This window comes from Myotis myotis, unplaced genomic scaffold (genome assembly GCF_014108235.1).
Source record: "Myotis myotis isolate mMyoMyo1 unplaced genomic scaffold, mMyoMyo1.p scaffold_m19_p_1, whole genome shotgun sequence".
Classification (NCBI taxonomy): domain Eukaryota; kingdom Metazoa; phylum Chordata; class Mammalia; order Chiroptera; family Vespertilionidae; genus Myotis; species Myotis myotis.
Genome location: NW_023416313.1, coordinates 26,770,669 through 26,792,417, shown reverse-complemented (window position 1 = coordinate 26,792,417; position 21,749 = coordinate 26,770,669). Strand labels below are relative to the sequence as shown.

Genomic DNA, 21,749 nt, shown 5'->3' with positions numbered 1-21,749 from the left:
TGTATTTGATATACTCTTTACTTATTGAAACATTTCTAAACAGGGCTTACCAGTAACAGCAGATATAAGAGACATTGACAGTTTGATGAGAATTTCTGGCCGAGTTGAGTGTGAAAGTCCAAACAGACATCTCTACGATTTTGTTGGAAACATAAGGCTTGATGGACATGGGTATGTAAAGTCGGTCTTCATAACAACACAGAATTCACTGTGTCGCAGTGTGTTGCTAACCTGGGTACATACTTTCTTGTGCTCTCGGTCTGAGCACTTGAAACCTTTTTCTTCTACATCAGTGAGCACTTCTACATTACTTGAACCCGGAATTCCTTTGTGAAAATGATGAGATCTGTGTATTTATCTTACCTTGTGTATTTTTTATTTATTTTAATTTTTTAAATATATATATATTTTTATTTCAGAGAGGAAGGGAGAGGCAGAGAGAGGTAGAAACATCAGTGATGAGAGAGAATCATTGGTAGTCTGCCTCGTGCACACCCCACACGGGGGATTGAGACTGCAACCCAGGCATGTGCCTTGACTGGGAATGGAACTGTCCAGTGACCTCCCAGTTCATAGGTCGATGACGCTCAACCACTGAGCCACCTCTGCCTGGCACAAAGCTATTTTTCATTTAAAGAAAGGTGAGGGAGGGGGAACAGAGCTCCTTACCTAAACACTTCCAAACAACTCAGAACCCTAAATGGACTTAACTAAATCAGGAAAAGTCTTAAATGGGTTTGAAAATGAGCCTCTGCATTCCACAACATTGCCTCCTATTCTAGATTGTGAAATTGTAGGAAATGGTGGGATCGATGTTTAAGGAGAAACCGTGGAAATGCTCCCCTGCAGCTGTTCTCATGTAAGAAAATTCTTATGGGCAGAAAAATGACTTCTTTTCTAAAAATACAGTAAATACGAGAAGGGTTATTTAAATAACAGAGTCTTTTTTTTTTTTTTTTTTTTTGGAACTCTATAGTGGATGTAGGACTCCTTAAGTGTTTTAGAAAATGCCATTTCTAATGCCAACGTCTTCTCTCACAGCACTGTGCCCCTGGGAGCAGATCAGATTCTTCTTCGAGGCGCCCAGTTAAGAAATACGCAGTGGGTTCATGGCATAGTCGTCTACACTGGACATGACACCAAGCTGATGCAGGTGGGATTTTTACCTGTGCAGACCTCCTGGACCTAAATCTTTGGGAAATGTGCTGTTTGTAGCCTTTGGTGCGGGAGTCCCACACATAGTAGACCATCTGTCACAGATCCCTGAGCCCCACTTTCTACATCCAGAATCTCTTGCTTGGGTGAGCGGGCAGCGCTGTGGTTCACTGCACACACCACGCCAGAGCGTTTCCCCAGAGACCACCCGCCGCGTGAACTCTCAGCGATCTTACGTATTGGTTCCATCAGCAGCATGTACTAACTATTGAAGTGCTACGTGCAAGTTGTCTGCGTAATGACAAGTGCTCAGCATTGAAGTATTTGCCTTATAATTCTATTTGAATACAGTGATCAAATTTTAGGACTTATTTTCGTAAAATTAGAAGAAAAACATGTGAAACAAATGTTGACCATTTTTTTTGTAGCATTTTTATGTTAGGCCATTTTTTATCAGCCTTTATCCTAGCCATCTATATATATAAAGCAGTAATATGCAAATTAGCGAGGCATCATGACCGGCTCAGGAGGAGGCTGCATCACGACCGACTGCTCAGGAGGAGCTGCGTGCACGGATGGGCGGAAGGGGACTGTGTGCCGCCCCCAGCCCCAGAGGACACACACCAGGGGTGGGGGCGTGCTCTGAGCGGCCATGGCATGGCTCGGAGCACCCCCTGCCCCCCCGCCCCCCTCGTGGGTGACTGCAGTGGCTAGAGCAAAGCAGCCCCGGTCCCAGATGCCTGGCGGCGGCTGGAGCAAAGCAGCCTGGGTCCCCGGTGCCTGGCAGCAGCCTGAGCAAAGCAGCCTGGGTCCTGGGTGCCGGAGGGAAGCCGTTTCCTGCAGCCAGGGGAAGGAAGGCCTATTCTTGCACGAATCTTCATGCATCGGGCCTCTAGTTTGTAATGTTTACTAGTACACATGCCTGTGGATCCGCTGTGCATCCGCTCCTATACATTTAATATCATCAGTGTCCAGTGTTTACGCAGATGGGTGTGGGAAGCTCAGTTTTAAGATACTACATGAAAGTCTGCTCTGAGGGCTGATTGATAACTTCGTACATTGTAAAGGCATGAAACTAGAATCACCAGGCAAGTAGAACTGCTATTAAGGATTTCATCCCTAATTATTCTATAGATTCTGTAAGTCATTCATATTGGTTATGACATTTAATTTTCTGTCCTGTGAATGCCTTCTTTGTTAGCACAAATCTAGCATAATCATTTTTTATCATTAAATACATCTGAGGAAACCTGTCTATTATTCTCTACACCCAGGACTGCTTAGATAGTTGCTGTGTCCAGTAAAAAGAGTTTCTCAGTGCCACCAAAATCTGGAAACCAGTGATCCTTTAATTATTGCTTTCAGACTTTGGAATTTCCAAGTCTCTGGCTGTGGGTTCATAGGTCAACTTCTCTGCCTCTCTTCCTAAGCAGAGATGCTAAGCTAGATGCTTCTAGTCTACCCTGTTTGCTTAAGTAGCCAGGTAAACCATTGTTCATCTTGTCTGCCACAGTAGAAATGCTGTGTTTACAAAAGGAATGTTACTTCTTTCTCCTATTATTGTTTTTACTAGAGGCCCAGTACACGGGATTTGTGCACTGGTGGGGCGTGGCCTGCAGGGATCAGCCCATTGTGGGAGCGCAGCTCATCCTGGTCAGCCAAGCAGCGCTCCCACTGTGAGAGCTCACTGACCACCAGGGGGCAGCTCCTGCATTGAGCGTCTGCCCCCTGGTGGTCAGTGCACATCATAGCGACTGGTCAAGCGGTCATTCTGGTGGTTCAGCCGTTCAGTCACTGGGCTTTTATTACATAGAATATCTTACGTAGAAAAAGGCTTAGGTGACATAGCGGCCCTTAACACCTTTCGTACCGCTCACGAGCTTGCTCGTGTTTCACGCGCCATCTGTTAAGGACCGCTCACGAGTTTTCTCGTTTTTCACGCACCACCTGTTAAGGACCTTAGATGTCAACACACTGCCTTGTCCACATCGAATGAAGCGATCTCATTGGTGGAAACCGTGCAGGTCAATCTACGAAAAACTATATAATTGCACAAACCCATAAAGCATTGCAGTTACATTGTATTTTGGTCATTCGAATAGTCTTCGTCTTCAAGTTCCTGGCGCTTTTAGAAAATGTTTTACGCAGTACCATACCTTAAAAAAGTACTAGGAACTTTAATTGTTTGTTTTTGTAAATAAAAATGTTGTAATTATTGAAAAACAACACCTAAAGTGCTTTATGATCTGTAGTTATGATGATTTAAATAACGTGCAGTTTGCCCAAAAACGTGCGGTCCCTGGTGTATGTCTTAGAGATTTCTATGCGGTACAAAAGGTGTTAGAAAAAGAGGCAGTTAACCGTTGACAGCTTATTACATCTGTGATTATTATCTGTATAATGTTCAGGCACCTGCCCATGTCTGGATTTTGAGTTTAATGAGGACTTAGTCATCCTCATCAAAATACTAGATACGTCTTACTAAATCATTGTACACATTTCTTATTACTCATCTTGTATCTTTTTACAGAATTCAACAAGTCCACCACTTAAACTCTCAAATGTGGAACGAATTACAAATGTGCAAATTTTGATTTTGTTTTGTATCTTAATTGCCATGTCCCTTATCTGTTCTGTGGGCTCCGCCATTTGGAATCGACGGCATTCTGGAAAGGACTGGTATCTCAACCTCAACTGTAAGCATTGAAGTGCTGGACACTTTCTCTTTCATTAAAACGTGTGCAGGTATCTGTTTCACAGCTGTTCTTGGGATCTCCTATTATTTCTGAAAGGAGAACATTGTGGCCACAATGTGGGCGTTTAGTCTTTACTTTTCAATGCAATTTTCAGTAAAAGTAAAATGTTAGTGGCTCTAAAATTCCAGAATCCTTAAAAATAAAACGAGCACTTCACAGTAATATAAAATGTGATTTTATTCATGTTATTTTCATTAATGTTATTCGTTTGTTTTAAAATATTTTAATACAGGTAGATAGATGGCTGTCTAGTAAAGAAAGCAGACGGAGTATATCTAAAGCACCAAAAGTAGTTTAAATGTTTTTAATATGTTTACATTGAATGTACTTTTACTTGAACTCCTGAGGCGTGAGTTCTGTGTGATTGGTCACCTTGCCTTAGGGCAAGTGCTGTTAGTTTCCTTTATCCGTCTATTATGGGATTAAAGCACCTCCCCTAAGTATTTCTGGAAAGTAAGTTAGCAGGGCCTTGTGATGAGTCCTTTACCAACAAATACTTAATTTTCAAAAGTGTGAAGACATTGTAGGAAAATCTTACAGCAAAGTTGATTTTTTTCAATTATATTTTTATTATATTGATTTAGCTTTGCAGCTATTCCAAGTGGGTGTTTTTTTTTTTTTACAGTCATTGATTTACTATTTCAACTTTAAAACCATTACAGCTACCATCAATTTGTTTCTTTGTGTACATTACAGTGTATCTGGGATTACTGTTTTATTTTCATCATTGAAGATGGAGACTTTAATTTACCTAGAGCTGAATTTATCTAGGATCCTGCCCTACCATTGTTTTTGCTATCTGGGTTAGTTTCGCTGGTGCTGTTTTGTTTGTTTGCTTTTAAGGCATGCTTTAAATTGGAAACACTTTTCAAAAATTTATATAAAAGTGGTTCGGCCCAGTTAAGATTTTTCATTTATAAGCCCTCAGTCCTGTCCCTGATATCTCTAAACTTTGTGTTTGGAACAGAATTTGAAATGCTTGACAGTACTTTCACTTTTTAATGTCATTATGCAGGTCTTAATGGGATTAATTAGCATATTGAACACAAATAATGCTCTTCCATCTTGAAGAATGTTTTTGAGAATAAGGATATGTTATCAACACACTGTTCCTCCAAAACTATCAAGATATGCTATACTTTATGAAAAACTTAGTTATGCTTAAAGTTCTGGTCAAAATAACAAATATAAAACTATAAATGTTTTTCTTCCCACCTCCCCCAACAGACGGTGGTGCTAATAATTTTGGGCTGAATTTCCTGACCTTCATCATCCTTTTCAACAATCTCATTCCCATCAGCTTATTGGTTACATTAGAAGTGGTGAAATTTACCCAGGCATACTTCATCAATTGGGTAAATATGAATTATTATGGTTCCTTATCACTCAAAACATATTCTTTCCCTGATAGGATCTTTTGATTTCTTTGGAGGGGAAAAAAAAATCTTAATTATACCTTACCTTTTGTTGACTACAAGATAATATTTCAAGATATTTTAAAGCCTAATACAATTATAATAAATTCATTTGACGTGTGAAAATCAGTAACAAAATCTCTCATCACAATATCACCCAAATTTACGGACCAGACATCTGGAGAAAGCAGGTCTCTAGTTCAAGAAACCTGATTTGCATTAGATAGTGGTCTTAAAGAAAAGGAGAACCAGGGGATGGGGCGGGGGGTGGTTTGGAGTTAAAATATTCTTGTTCTACAATTTACTAACTGTGTGAGCTTTGGCAAGCCACTCGACTTCTTTGAGTCATATTTCCTTGGACACTCACACTGGAATGATAAATGGAACTTACCTGCATCTCCCAGTGGTTCTGTAAATCAAAGAAATTTCACAACATAGCAGACAGCTTCGTAAACAATGGAGCACTATAAAAATAATACTGTATGCACTTCTTGTAGCAACCAGGGTTCCTGCCATGTTTTACACATGTATAGAGTTTATGTTACCACACTGTAAACAATTTCAGCTGCACTTGAATTCTTCCTCTTCTTTTTTTTTTTCCTTAAATATTGTTTTAAGTCTTGGGAAAATGTGCTGGACATCTGTTTCCTAAATGTTTTGTTTATAAAATATGTTGCTCTTCCTCTGTTTTATTTTTACCAAAGTTAAAATTAATTAATTTATGTAAATTAAATTGATATCCGGGCCTGGCCTGCCTGAAAGTTTAATTTTTATTTTATTTTGAGAAATTGTGGTATTATCTTTTGTTTCCTTTTAAATCACTTTAAAGTCTTTCCACCTGAACAGTATTAGGATTTTTAAAAATATAACTGATGCTGCTTTTGTAACTGCTCATTATCTCCCCATGGTAAATGATCCACCTCAGCTGTCAGTCTCTTAATTTATTGGTAAAAGATTCATATAATTTAGAAATCTAAGATGAGCTGCAGCATAGCTCATTTCAGGCAGGAGATACATAATTGAAAAATTCTGCAATAAAATTTGTATAAATACATTTAAAACTTATTGAAGGTTTTCCACTTATAATCAGAAGTAATAAAGTGACTCGTTGTGAACATCAAATAACTAGTCAAATTCCTTTGCTATTTTATTTGGATTTTCAAAAATAACATTTGCTTGAAATAATTACATAATTTTAGTGGTGTGTGACCCCAGCAGCCCTTTCAACCACCTTTCTGATACACAGAGACTTTTTAACTTTCCTGACCGGAGAGATCTCATCTCTTTCCAGGCAGCTTATTCTTTGTGTGGAAATAAGATTAGTAACTGCCTCCTCTTGATCCTGGTTCTGCCCAGTAGATCTTTCATGAAAATTGTTTCCTCTTGTTTCCTTGTAAAACATTTGAAATTGACTGTCATGCCAATTCTGTTATCAGATCCCCTCTCCCCATTAAATGTTCTCCGTCTCCTTCGCTGCTTCATTTCACTTGATTTCCAACTTCATCCCCATTCCAGTCACTCCTCTCCAAACATTGCCCCATTGTTTCATTTCCCTCTTCAAGCGGGGCACCTACAACTCAACAACCTATTCCAGAAATGACATTGAGCAGTCTGAAATCAGCTATGGAAGAGGTCAGATTTAGCCTTTTCGTTTGACATGTGAAAATCAGTCAACTCTGATCATTAAACATTCTGCTCTAGGAAATATTAATTTGTATGGGATTAGGAGTCAAACTTCATAATTCTAGGTGCAAAGCAAGAATAAATTGGTATGAAAACTATACATTTCTCTTTGGGTTTTGAGAATGGACTCATTTTGCTTTCAAGTACATACAGTATAAGAAACTTAGCCAAGAATGTACAACCGATAGCATCCATGAGGTCATTTTCCCAGGGTTGTGAAGTTGTACTTATTTTATCAATATTTAGTTGCTGTGATTTTAGCTCACATTAAGCACTTACATTGTGTCAGACGCCATAGGAAGCACTTTACGTACATCATCTTGTTTAATCTTTACAGTCAGTCTGATATCCAGAGACATGCTCTACCCATCACATTGCTCTGCCTTTACTGTGGAATATAATATTCTAGATTGAGTACTGTTCAGGGAAGTCAACTGAAATGGTATAGGGTTGGCAACAGCTGCGAGTGATTATGTACATAGCTTACCAATTAAAATAAAATTTCACTCAGTGTCTTATGACTAGTTGTATTCACGGATTTATTTTATTTTTGAAAAGGACCTCGACATGCACTATGAGCCCACAGACACTGCTGCTATGGCTCGGACATCTAACCTGAATGAGGAACTCGGCCAGGTAAATGGAATTTCTCGTTTAAGTGTTGACATGGAAGTCAGATTCGCTCTAATTTCTGCCGTATGTGGCAACTTCGTATGAATTGACAGCTCCTAATGTTCTATTACTTGAATAATCAGCATAAATACATGTTAGTACATAACCATTAATTTTCATTTTTAGTAAATGAAGTTGTAAAAACATTTAAAGCATATTTTGCCCTCAAATGAGGTGTTGTGCTGAGAGGTGTCCTTCAGTATATACTCTGACTAGTAGCAAAATATTAGCAATTTTTGAGTTATAAACTCTCAGTTTAAAAATTATTCATAGCTTTTGACCAGAAGGGAAGAAAAACTTAAGTTCATCAATGAAGTTATGTAAGTTGAACAACAGGAATAGCAGTCTAATAGGAATTTTAGATTTACAATTCATACAGTATTCACACATGTGTATATTTGTAATCCATTTATTCAAACAAGGTGGGGCAAAAGTAAGTTTATAGTTGTGAGTACACAAAATACAGAGTTTATTCTTACATAATTATTTATTCATTATTATATTGTTTTCCATATAAACCCACTTTTTGCCCCACCCTGTACTGGCTTCATTTTTTGTGCCCTTGTCAGTTGCTAACTCTTATTTTTCAAACAGCATTTAGACCAGAATTAGCCTTTTCCTTACCAGTTCAGCTGTTGTATGAAGTTCATTGCAGAAACTATTGCCTGTTCTGCGATTATGTAGAGAAATGCTGGTAGATGTTTTAGTGCCCCATAAACGTTAAGTAACAGTAAATGCACTTTCTGGTGGAAATACCATATTGAGGCAGATTTCTCTATGACCGTAGTTTCTCTAATACCTTGATAGTCAAACAGGAAATGGTTTACAGTTCAAATACTAAACAAATATAGTTGAACATATTCCTTTATGTGCTGAAAGAAGTCAATTGCTAGCATTCCATTGTGCCCCTACAATATAACAAAATTGATAAAAAGAATAACTTAAGATTTTTTCCCCCCTCTGTAGGAGACTGGCATAAAGTCTCTGAAATTTTAGTGAGACATTTTAAACTTTTTTTTTAGGTAAAATACATCTTTTCTGACAAAACTGGAACTCTGACGTGCAATGTAATGCAGTTTAAGAAATGCACCATAGCTGGAGTTGCTTATGGGTAAGTTTTTTCTTTTTAAATAGAATATGAAATACAATTTAACTAGTGCTAGCAATTTGGTACATTTTGAGAGTTCTTTTAGTGGAGATTTTTTTTTAATCTGGAAAGCAGCTGTTTTACTTTTCACATACATGTATGTGTTGTGTTTTATATTTAGTCGTTGTCTTTCATTTGGAGGCACCTCTGAGGGGGGCTGCCCAGTGACATTTCAGTGTTTAGAGCTACATTAATTTCTAGAATGTAGGAATTAATTTTTACATTCAAGGTCTCTACCTGGTACCGACACCCCTCCCTCTGCGTTGTCATTAAGTCAGAGTACAGCTGGCATGTGGTAGCAGCATGCAGTCTGGCCTTGGGCACTTTTCAAGTTAAAACATTATTCTTGTTTCTCTGATAACTTATCCTTTTGATTTGCTTTTTTCTTTTACCGTCTCTCCTCTTTGCAGTCACAGAACAATTGACATTTCTGGTGATGGGGAGGAAGTAGGGACATGAACCTCTTAAATCCGGGGAAGAATTAATGAGTATCGTCAAAAACTTTTATCAGGCTATTAATGTCTCTTAGCATGTGCTGTTGAACACTCATTTTTTTCCTCATATCCAGGTATGCCTACCTGAACTGTTCAAAAGCCTTCTTTTTTTTTTTAATATGGCTTTTTAAAATTGAATTTTAGAGAGAGGGGAAGAGAGAAAAAAGCATTAATGGCTGCCTCCTGCATGCCCCTTCTAGGGATCAAGCCCACAACTTGGGCATGTGCCCTGACCAGGAATCAAGTCAGCGACCTTTTGGGTGTATGGAACGACACCCAACCAACTGAGCCACGCCAGCCATGGCAAAAAAACCTTCTCTTTTAAATACTTTATAGGGTAAAGTGAGAAATTAATTTTTACATTCCCTAAAAAGACATGATCAAAAAGTGAAACACACTCCTGGTTGATAGAATTGGTCTATTACCAAATTTTCCAACCTTTATCCGCAAGTGAGACTGGTAATCTCAATCCCTTAACCATACAAGCAAGGTGCTTGCTTTTGGGTTGTCTGGCATTCGCCCCACTCTTCCCCACTCACACTCTGTCTCCAGACACTAAGCTAGTATAAAAATAGTGTATTGAATCTTGAAAATGCCTTAGTTAAAATTATAAGTAAACTAGAGGCCAGATGCATGAAATTTGTGCACTGGAGGGGGGCGGGGTGTCCCTCAGCCTGGCCTGAGCCTCTCGCAGTCTGGGACGTCTCGCTCCTTACCGCCCACCTGCTTGCTGCTCCTTACCGCTTGGCTTGCTGCTCCTTAGCACTGCTGTGGAGGCAGGAGAGGCTCCCGTCACCACCAGTGCACTCGCCAGCTCTGAGCCCAGCTTCTGGCTGAGTGGCAGTCCCCCTGTGGGAGCACACTGACCACCAGGGAGCAGCTCCTGTGTTAAGTGTCTGCCCCCGGTAGTCAGTGCGCATAATAGCAACTGGTTGTTCTGGTCCTTCAACCATTACGGTCGCTTAGGCTTTTATTATATAGATAACCATTGGGTAGAAAAAAATTCTAAGCATGTATCATTAATCCCATACATGCACAGGGTCCAAAACGAGAAGTAGATGGAAGCAGATGTCTTTTTTCTTTGGGTCAGCAGGAAATGTGACTGGAAAAGGCTTGCAACTGTTCAGCTAAAAAGACATTTGATTGAATGGTTTTTTCACATCATAAAGACAGGCTGCTAATTTGAGAATTTTGTTTATGTTTCTGGGCTTAGACGCCATTGTGCATCTTTCCCCTTTATCTGAAGATCTGCTAATTCTCTTAGACCAAAAGGCCTCTCTTCATCCCAACCCCGAATTTACTGCTGGCCTCACTGTTTGGTCAGCCGTGGAAGCAGGAGAGGTGCAGCCACCCTTTTTGATATTGTGTATGTGAGACTCACAGTAATCCTGGCGAGAGAAGGAAAGACCTATTGACATTCTAAACTCTAGTTTGTTGTATGATTCTTGCTGATAGATTTATGGTGGTGTTTGTTTTCACACAAATTCTGCATTTATCCATAAATGTGATTATTAGAATTATCTGTTTGATAATTGGCATTCCTTTTTACTTTGTCCAGTTTCTAATTGAAGAAGCAAGCTTCTCAAATTAGTAATAATTGATGGTGAATTTCTCAGAACAGAAAGCTAGAATGGTCTCTAGGTACTCTCTCCTTCTGCATTTTATTAGGTTGGTTTTTTTGTTTGTTTTTTAATTCTTGGAACAAGTCCTTGCAGGCAGTAGTTCTAAAGAGCAGTGTTCTTCCTGTGTCTGCAGGTGATGTTGTCATTAACTATATAATGGCAGAGTGGGGTTGAGACTGGTAAATATTAAAGTAGTCTTAGAGTTCAGAATTATCCTCATTTAGACTAAGTTTTCAGTGAAACAAATTTCCTCTTGGGAAAATAACCTCTCAATATCAAAATAACTCACAAGACATGAGTTCTAGTTGTACCTTTGTTAATAATTCACTGTGACCCTGGACAGTTCCTTTCAAATATTCCAAACCCTTTAAAATGAAGATGGTGAGAGCAGGTCAGGTGATTTTTTTTCCGAGTTTGGAGCAAGGAAAGGTTTATTGCTTAAGGTTTAAGGCCTGGCTTGAGAAAATTGGAAAAGTAATTCTCAAATACATCCTGCGAGAGCTCAAAATTCAGGAGCTTTAGATACGAAGTGAGGGGAGAATGAGTGAGGTGAAGAGGTGGGTGGGGACTGTAGACAGCAAAGGTGTCCCAGGAAAAGCACAATATCTCTAAACCAGTGGTTCTCAACCTTCCTAATGCCGAGACCCTTTAATACAGTTCCTCATGTTGTGGTGACCCCCAATTTCATTGTTACAAATTGAACATAATTAAAGCATAGTGATTAATCACAAAAACAATATGTAATTATATATGTGTTTTCCGATGGTCTTAGGTGACCCCTGTGAAAGGGTCATTCGACCCCCAAAGGGGTTGAGACCCACAGGTTAAGAACCACTGTTCTAAACCCTTTTGTTCCCCGACAGATCTGAGTTCGGTTCTGTAGTAAGGAGGTGATCTTTAAGGGTTTTGCCCAAATAGAAAATTCTAACATATTTAGAAATTTTTATAGAAGGTGTTTCTTTGCTTGCAAATTTTAACTATATAAACAGAAATGTGTTTCTTTTTCCGGTGTTGTATCATGCTTTGAAGAACACCTAAAGCCTTGTTGAGTGAGGCCAGTTGTTAAACTGCTTCCAATAATCATGTATTGGTTGTGTATGTGCTTTTAGGATCCTTAACCCTGACTGAGTTTTTATTAACTTCCTCTCCTCCAAACAGCCTGATGGACAGACAATAGGAACGTCAGCATGTAGAGAGTTGTTAATACCTGAAGGCTTTGGAGAAACCGTTACTTAAGTCCACCAAACGCCACAGGAAAAAATAATTACTGCCAGCCACCTCTCTGTGGGAATGCCTTGGGTTACGGGAGTCCAGACAGGGAAATAACATGCTTCCACGACCCCACTTGCCCCGCAGCCTGTGTAACACTTGTTTAGCACGGGGAACTGTTAGCTGGGTGCACGTCCAGCTCCCACAGAAGGAAGCATGGTGTTTATCCTCCAGGACGTGGCAGAATGAAGGAAGATAACATACTTGCACATACTAACAAATGCCTTTGCGGCCACAGTTTCAGAGCTGGTGCTTTTTCAGCATTTTTAAGCAGTGAGGTCAAGCCTCAGCTTACCCCAGGTAGAGTCAAAGGTCACTTCTCTTGCTTTTATCTGGCTCATGGGCAAGATAATAAAATCTTTATATAATCTCTTGCTAATATAATCTTTACCTAGTTTTGCATAGTCCATTGGTTTGTTAGAAGATAATATTTAACGCTTCAAACAATGCTTCAAAATTTACTCTTGATTGATTTTTTTCTCATTTCATGTGAACTTTGCCCCAAATTGGATTCATGATGGTCAATGAATTAAAAATATCTGTACAATGAAAAATAAAAATTTTGCCCCCATCTGGATTAATACCAACAAATGTGTCTTCCCGTTCACATGACTATAGGTGAAAGCTGGGTAAACACCATGAATTTCTTTATTTGCCTTCTTCAGTGAATGCTAATCTCCTTCTAGGGATGAGGCACTATTAGAGAATGGGACTATACGGATCAGCCCCCTAGAGTTGAAGTCTTAATTGGCGGGTTAATGGCTTTGATTCAGTAATCATACAGACCAATAGAACATAGTGCAAAGGTCTATGGGAATCTGCGATTGGGGATTGATCTAATCAGGGAGGTCAGGGACTGCTCCCTGAGAAAGTGATACTTGAGTTGAGATCTAAGACTGAGTCTGATTAAGTGAAGAACTTACCAGGCAGATGGAACAGCAGTGACCAGACGTGCAAACAAAGGCAAAGAAGTAATCAGACCGTGCAGACACATCAGCACTGCTGGAGCAGTGATCACAGGAAACTCATGCAGACAGGATCAATAGCAGTGAGTGGGTGGCCTGCTGCTCATCACACTGCACAGTGCTCAGCATCTGCCAGGGCAGGGCAGCGGGTAGGGGGAGCAGGGGAACCCTGAGCCTTGAGTGCTGGGGTGTTTAAGCTGCCTAACCTGAGAAGCAAGACAGGTGTGTGAGATCAGGGGCTGCTGTGCCATACCGGTGCCACTTGACAGAACCTTGGCACAGCGTTGTTGCTTGGGTAGCACTCATACAGTCTATCTGCTCCTGCCCCTGCCTCATAGTCTGGAATCCAAGCATTGAGGTTGGTCAGAAGTGATTGCCTTAAGCACTGCAGTAGGCCAGTGCCTTTTTTTATTCTTTTTTAAAAATTTTGTTTTATTGCTTAAAGTATTACAAAGAGTAGTACATATGTCTCCTTTTATTTTTTCCCCCTTGACCTTCCCCCGGCCTCCCCTACCCCAAAGGGTCTTGTGTCCATCGGTTATGCTTATATGCATGCATACAAGTCCTTCGGTTGATCTCTTACCCCCCGTCCCGCCCTCCAACCCTCCCCAGCCTTCCCGCTGTAGTTTGACAGTCTGTTTGATGCTGCTCTGCCTCTGTATCTATTTCTGGGAGTCCTGCCCACATGGGACAGGATTGGTTAGCTCTTACTCTCACGCTCCACAAAAGTCCTTCCGTAGGAGAGAATGACGCGTGAGTAGGAGGGACTGCCTTTGTATGGTTGCAGTGGGTACTGCACGGAGGCAGCTCAGCCCTGTGGAGGTGGAAGAGGTGCCCTGGGAAGAGGTGCCCTGGAATGACAGGCCCATGTCATGGCCACTTTGGTGAAGGGTAAGAGAGTGAGGCGGTCACGTAGGGAGTGAGAGGATCCCAGTGAAGTTAATTGTACATTTGTCAAAAGTAACAATGGTTTTACATTGGTACTGAACTCTGCATTTTTAAAAAGTCTACCTATACCTAATATATCTGATTTAAAGGAAAAATATTGAATGAGCATATATAACAAAAGAAATGGGAGATAAAATCTGCTCTAGTTGCTAAGAGAGTAAATCTTTAATGTTTTTGCCACAAAAAGGAGATGATAATCATATGATGGGGATGTTAGCTAAGGCTATGGTGGTAATCGTTTTTGCAGTATATAAATGTATCAAATAAACACATTGTACATCTTAACCTTACACAGTTATATGTCAGTTATATCTCAGTAAAACTGTGGGAAAATGAACAATAGAAAAGAATTTTTATAAATGCATGCATACATAAGTTCTGCTCTGTGATGTGTTATGGGCCACTTGACAGAATGTATAACTGGCTGGTTAAATTAAAAGCTATACATCATCACATGTTCCTAGTGCTCACCTGAGCTAATGGATGAAATTAAGTATTGATGAACTTGCTTCCTGTTCGAGAGCATAAATGGTTTAATAACTGAATTATGATATAAGTGGAATTTTTGAAAAATCAATTAATCTTAAAATGTGGTTCCATTTAATTTACATAAATGTAATTAATTTTATTATACCTGCTTAAAGAACCATCACCTCCTGAAAGTCAGATTTACTTCTAAAATATATGTGGTAAATTTTACCAGTGTGATTGTCTGTTCCTAGGTATTAGCATGTTTGTTTTATTAAAACACTTGATTCCGATTATACAGTATGTGATTGATTTTCCATTGGCTTTGTAGTTAAACCGCTAAGTTTAAATATCTCCTGAATCCTGGATTCTGGGCATAAAATCAGTTAATCTCATGTTGAAGAGGCAAGGTAGCTATCCAGTTATAGAATAACTTTGTAAACCTGCTTCTTACCGTAAATGATCATTCTACTAACTATACTAACTGCCATTCTTTCAGAATCAGCTAAAAATTCATTTTCTTAACTTTTTGAAGATCCGTCAGCCTTTCTGTGACTATTCCTCATCTCTTTCTGTCCCTCTTCTTGCTTTCTGAAGCCATGTCCCTGAGCCTGAGGATTATGGCTGCTCTCCTGATGAATGGTAAGCTACGTGGACCTTTCTGTCTCACTGATTCCTTTAAAAGGCTTGCATTTTATTGTTTTGTTAGGCACATTTCACTGCTTTTGAAAGAAAAGCACTCCTGATCAGGTATGGTGACATGCGGTAAAGTACGTAGTTGTTGAAATTCATGGCATATCCTTGATTTCCTACTGAATAACCGTTAGTCACTTTATAGACATTTTGTTTAAGGCTTAGGCTCGTCGAAGTTTTACATTGTGTATGGGCAGTAAAGTCTGCAATAACCCACCTGGGGCCCTGGGCTGTGAACTTCCTAAGATTTCAGTTACAGCTCCAAAAACTCTGTTTTTTAGCTCAGCATTGCCACCTTCTGCCACTATGCACAGCCTCTGCTGAGCTACAGAGAGATGTTACTGAAACATACCCAACCAGCGAAGTTTCCTTTACGTTTCTTTTCATTCATTTATTAAATCTGTTTGGGGACTAGGAAATGGACTTTTTAAAAATCACATGTCTGGAATAAATGATGAAAGACTATGCTACCAAGGATTACAGTTAAATGGGATGTAATTAATTTCACAATTATTAAAGATGGCATTTTACAGGTTTAATTTCAATATTTTGGGTGGGTGTTTGTTTTTTTACTTTAAAAATCCCTCCCCCCAAAACAATAGTAAAATTAAAAATAAAATAAAATCCCTCCTTCATGAATTTATATTTTTATTTAGAGTTGTATAAGTTGATATGTTGATATTTTTATAAATCATCATGATTTGGTGGCAAATGAAATTTCAAGAAACAGTTTCCTTCAATGCTGGTAATTGTGGAAAATATTGCAGCTTTATAAGTGGTTACATTTTTATTTTCAGCTTGTGCATGTTTTTTATGATGAAACCACATTTCCAATATGTATGGAAGTCCAAAAGCATCATTTGATATTTTTCAACTGGGATTTTATTTCAGTACATTAGCGATTTGGTAACGATTTGCAGTAAAGCTCGTGAGGCCTAGGGGTTAATGACAGAGGCAGCTGTTTGGTTCATGTGCTAATTGATGAGTCACCTCATTTCAGCTCATTGCTTGGAATGTCACGCATTTGAACACCTACACACAACTGAATAATTTTTAGTATTTTTAAAAATATGCCAGAGCATCTTGCTGTTAGTGGATAATTCAAGCTTAATGGTGTAGATATTCCCTTTTATTTAATATTTTGATAATATAGTTAAAATGTTGAGTATATTTTTTATTTGTTGCTTTTCTATAATATCAAATAATTCTGTTGGGCCCTGGCATGGCACACCAGTACGCCAAGGTTACAGGTTCAGTCTCCCATCAGGGCACATACAAGAAGCAACCAGTAAATACCTAAATAAGTGGAGCAGCAAACCAATCGTCCTCTTTTCTCTCTCTCTTCTTCCTGCCCTCTCGCAAATCAATAAATAAAAATTTTAAAAATCATTCTATTGATTTAGTTTTATTGTTAATCCTCAGCCAAGGATGTTTTTGCTGTTGCTTTTCAGAGAGAAGGGAGGCAGGGAGGAGAGAGAGAGAGAGAGAGAGAGAGAGAGAGAGAGAGAGAGAGAGAAAGAGAAACATCGATGTGAAAGAGACACATGAATTGCTTGCCTCCCGGAAGTGCCCCGACCACCAAGACCAACGGGGAGGGAGCAAACCTGCAACCCAGGCAGGAAGAGATATCATGAAACTTGTTCAAGGGCACCAGTAAGATCAGGGAATTGAACCTGAGACCCTTTGGTGTTCAGACCAATGCTCTAACCACTGAGAACACCGGCCAGGGCCATTCTATTCCTTTTAAACATTGTTCATTAATATAGAATTAGGGCACATTTCTCTAAGATAACTCATTTATTCATAAAAGAAGGAATTTGCCTTTACCATATTTTTATTAAGATTGGCGATGTTAAAGATTGTTGATTGTTTACTCATGTCATTTGAAATATCCTATTTTTGATAGAAGTTATGTCATAACTTCTATCACTGTTGGAAAGAGAGGATGTTATTTTATCTAGTTTAAAAGGTTCTTTTTGTAGAACATCCTTTTGGAAAATTTGATACTTGATATTCTAAGCTAGGTAGCTCCAAATAAAAATGCCAGCTTTTCATAAACTGTACATTTCCACTTGCAGTTACATATAAATTTATATATTCATAATATTTTTAAAATAAACACTTAGGGGTGACTTTTGCTACTTTTATAATAAAACTAGAGGCCTGATGCACGAAATTCATGCAAGAGTAAGTTTTCCTTCCCCCAGCTGCTGGCACTGGCTTCCCTCCGGCACCTGGAACCTGGGCTTCCTGCCAGTCACCGGCAGGCGCCTGGGACCCGGGCTTCCTTCGCAGCCCAATTTCATCCAGAAGGTCATCTGGAAGGATGTCTGGTCTAATTAGCATATTTTGCTTTTATTATTTTAGATAAGCTTTATTTTAAATATATGCTTGGGTTTCCCATCTATCAAAGATGATGTAGGCCTGCAAAGATGAAGGAACAGGTACTTTATGAGCTTATGTTGTGTCTCAGTCCTAAGCAGGGTAAGGTCAAGGATGAAGACTGAATTCTGACCACCCAAGTTCACATCCTGACCCTATCGATGCCCTTGCACAAGTTGCACAATATATCTTCCTGCCTGTCCTCTTCTGGTAGAATGTGGACTTTATCGGGAGGTTGTAAGGATTAAGTGAGTTCTGTTTTTAAGGGGTGTAGAAGCGTCTTTGGACACGGTGAGCTCACAGAGAATGTTAGCTCTGGTGTCTCTCATTTAACCTCCTGACATGTTTGAGGAGCTGTGATTGACATGACTCTTCTAAAGTTGGTGAAATTGAGGCAAAGAAACCCCCAAGTATACAACCAGCAAACGTGGGAGCCTGGTTACAGAGTAGGTGCTGCTCACATTACATCCTATAGACCAGTGGTTCTCAACCTTCCTAATGCCGCGACCCTTTAATACAGTTCCTCATGTTGTGGTGACCCCCAATTTCATTGTTACAAATTGAACATACGTAAAGCATAGTGATTAATCACAAAAACAATATGTAATTATACATGTGTTTTCCGATGGTCTTAGGCGACCCCTGTGAAAGGGTCGTTCGACCCCCAAAGGGGTCACAACCCACAGGTTGAGAACCGCTGCTCTAGACTGTAAACAACTTTGGAAGAGAACTGTTTCTAGAGCACAAGAGGTCTTTGCTGTTTGTCATGTTACCTTTTCTTCGTTTCTTGTTTTGTTAAGGTAGGAAGAACAGGTGGAATGAAACTGGCTGCAGAAAAGTTAGTGTGGGGGCAACAGTTCTGCACATTCATAAAGCTGGCATTCCCCAACCTCATCCGATTGGTTTCATGTTGCCAGTGACACCAATATCAAAAGTGTGATCCTGGTTGAATCCTGCGCTCCAGGCACCTGACCACGTCTTCATATGGCTGGTCTGCAGGGGAAAGCTAGAGTGTGATGACTGCATAAATCCAGAATCTGAAAGTTCATTCCTATCTGTCAGCAGCTTCACTTTTCAATGTGAAGCTCATTGAATTCCATGGATAAAACCTGTGGTCTGTATGCATTTTACTGCCCTACTGTATTTACCACAAAAATGTCTAGTTAAAAAAACACATAATATTTAACACTTAAGTGTGTGTAGATTATTTTCCATTTAGTTGAATTTAAAGGCAAACCTAGAATGTAGTAACCCTTTCATTAAAGATAATTGGATGATGGCTGAAGCTCTGCTTGCTTAAATATATTAATATAAATAGTTTAGAGAGAGAAAATCATTGCCTAACCACTAGCCACTTACTTCAAAATTAGTGTGGTTTTGTTGTTATTGCCAACTACCATAAGCTATCATATAACCTTACAGATTCTTTCTATAAAAAATCTACCATTGGAGGAAAAAATAATCTGCTTATTCTCAACATTCATGTAACCCTAAGATATGGATATTTTCCAAAGCTATATATTCCCATATCCATTTTTTCTAGTGCTTATTGTGGAAAAATTCAAGCGTAGGAATAAAGTACTCATCTACTTACTTCAGTAATAAGCACTCACTACCAATTTCAGTTAATCTATATCTTTCACTATTATTTTGAAGTAAATTTCAGATAACATATTTATTTTTTCTTAACTATTTAATACAGCACCATATTATTCTTTCTAGTAATTTTTAAGTTAATGCCAGTGAGGGTAATTCTCCAGAAAAGTTACCTTAAAGCTTAGTCATTTCACTGTGATTTTTGGAATTATCATAATATCATGGGGTAGTGTCTGGTCTCCTTTATTTCCTCATTTCATTCTGTATATAATTATGTCTGGGATGAGTGGTATTGCTTTATTTTGCTAGGCTCACTGAAACATTCTCCCGGGAGTGACTTCATCATAATGAGATATAATGCAACCAAGTTAGTGTTAGACTTCAATTTGACAGGTAGTTTATTTATTCCAGTGAGGCAGCTGTTTCAGAGGATGTCTTGGAGCTCCTCTTTTATCACTGCCTTGGGAAATTCTATGAGTCACGTGGAAAAGTAGGCCTCATTACTTTGGTTAAAACCAATGGCCAGCAAAAATATTATTGGATTCAATTGTTTGCTTATAGTCTTGAACTTTACTGGACCTGACTCTGAATAACAAATTTATTTCTAAAAATTAAACCTTCTTTTAAGGATTTTTGATTTGGAACCAATAGCACCATTCAAAAGCAGGAGGTACACATCCATTTTAAAAAATGCTTTACAATCACACGGCCTTTTGTCTTCCTGTGTGTGCATGTGTGTAACATGTGCAGGTGTATAATGTACACATTTAGTTTACATGTGGGCTGTGTATATACTTCAGGTGGCTGTCATAGATTTTGTTCTTGTTTTTTTTAATTTAAATTTGATTTATGTTTTAAGTTCATCATGTTTTAACATGTTACAAATTCTAAGGGTGTGAAGAGGGAGAGGTTTTCCTCCCTTCCCTGTCTTGGAGCTCTCCATTTCCCCTCCTGAAGGTGCCAGTGTAACCAATTTTAGCTGTATTCTTCCAGATCTATACAAGCATGTATATTTTTCTCATATTTTGATAGAGAGTGAGCATACTGCACAGTATTTTACCAGCTTTTCTTTTGACTGTGCATCCTTGAGATTTGTCCATATTCCATGAATAGCTACCCATTTTTTGTATAGTATTCTATTATGTGGATATACCACGTTTTTTAAAACAACATCCCTGATGGAACTTGGGTTATTTCTAATCCTTTGCTATTAAAAATGTGCTGCAAAGAAAAAATGAATACATGCAACATTTTGCTCCAGGAAGATTATTAGTATAAATTCCCAGAACTGGAATGACCAGATCAAAGGGTACATGCATTTTAAATGTTGATAGAAATTGCCCATTTGCCTTATTGAAGTTGAACTAATTTCCATTCTCACCGATGAGACATGATTTAACTTTTTCCATAATCACGATGGCACGGGGTTGTCAAACTTTTATTTCTGTCAAATTTAAATTTCTTTTCTCTCATTATATTTAAAGGCTGAACTTAAAATATACTTGAAGCCAATTATATTTTCTTCTGTATGAACTGTGTTTGTATCCTTTGCTTATTGTTCCATTGTATTGTTGATCTTTTTCTTATTGATTTCTGAGTTCTTTCATTTATGAAAATAAGCCTTCCATACATGAGTTGGAAAGAAGTTTTCCCAGTTTGTCGTTTTTGGCTTTGGACTTTGCAGTAGTTTTTGCTCCGCAAAAATGTTTTAGTTTTATGCAGTAAGATTTATCTGTTTTTGTTTTCTGAACTTAGGCATTTTCTACTTTTTTTAAAAAAATTATTCCATTCCTTGGTACTTTTTTAAAATATATTTTATTGATTTTTTACAGAGAGGAAGGGAGAGGGATAGAGAGTTAGAAACATCGATGAGAGAGATACATCGATCTCTGCACACCCCCTACTGGGGATGTGCCCGCAACTGAGGTACATGCCTTGACTGGAATCGAACTTGGGACCCTTGAGTCTGCAGGCCGATGCTCTATCCACTGAGCCAGACTGGTTAGGGCATCTTTGGTACTTAGATTTTTCATCCATCTGAAGTTTATTTTAGTTCAAGGTGAAAAATGTAGATCCAACTCTTTTTTTTCTGATGACTTTCTTGTCAACATGAATTTTTAAAAATGTCATAATCCATACTGTCATATATGAAAATAGCTAATACCAATTAAGCCATATGCCTTCTGAGTTTTCTGTTAACTTTTATTGCTCTGAGGACTCTTCATTTTTGTATGAACAGGAAATAATTATTTATAAGGTATAATAGCTTTTAAATCAGGCTGCAAGAAGCTACCAGTTATGTGATGTTGTGGGCTACCTGCTCATGTTGTCTTACCTTAGAGTTCCACTCCCTCTCTTATTGCTTCTTGCAAAACACCATTATTTCTTTGTCTCCTGGTGAGAAAAGTGCCACTTGAAAATTTCTATGGAAAAATTTAACAAAACGTTGATATTGACTTGCATTTTTATTTGTCAGCAGTTTGC

The 21,749-nt window shown here is 38.7% G+C and overlaps 1 protein-coding gene across 7 annotated transcripts in view; it reads left to right on the top strand.

The window, feature by feature from the left end:
* Positions 1 to 21,749, top strand: part of ATP8A1 (ATPase phospholipid transporting 8A1) — a 209,931-nt gene that overhangs the window by 65,153 nt on the left and 123,029 nt on the right. For 6 of the 7 annotated variants that reach the window (XM_036332572.1, XM_036332580.1, XM_036332553.1 and 3 more), the window contains 7 exons: positions 44 to 171; positions 1,042 to 1,153; positions 3,686 to 3,851; positions 5,139 to 5,266; positions 7,568 to 7,645; positions 8,704 to 8,792; positions 15,192 to 15,236. In XM_036332572.1, coding sequence (XP_036188465.1) covers positions 44 to 171; positions 1,042 to 1,153; positions 3,686 to 3,851; positions 5,139 to 5,266; positions 7,568 to 7,645; positions 8,704 to 8,792; positions 15,192 to 15,236 — 746 coding nt within the window. The remainder of the gene's footprint in view (positions 1 to 43; positions 172 to 1,041; positions 1,154 to 3,685; positions 3,852 to 5,138; positions 5,267 to 7,567; positions 7,646 to 8,703; positions 8,793 to 15,191; positions 15,237 to 21,749) is intronic. The other variant, XM_036332562.1, reaches the window with a different exon arrangement.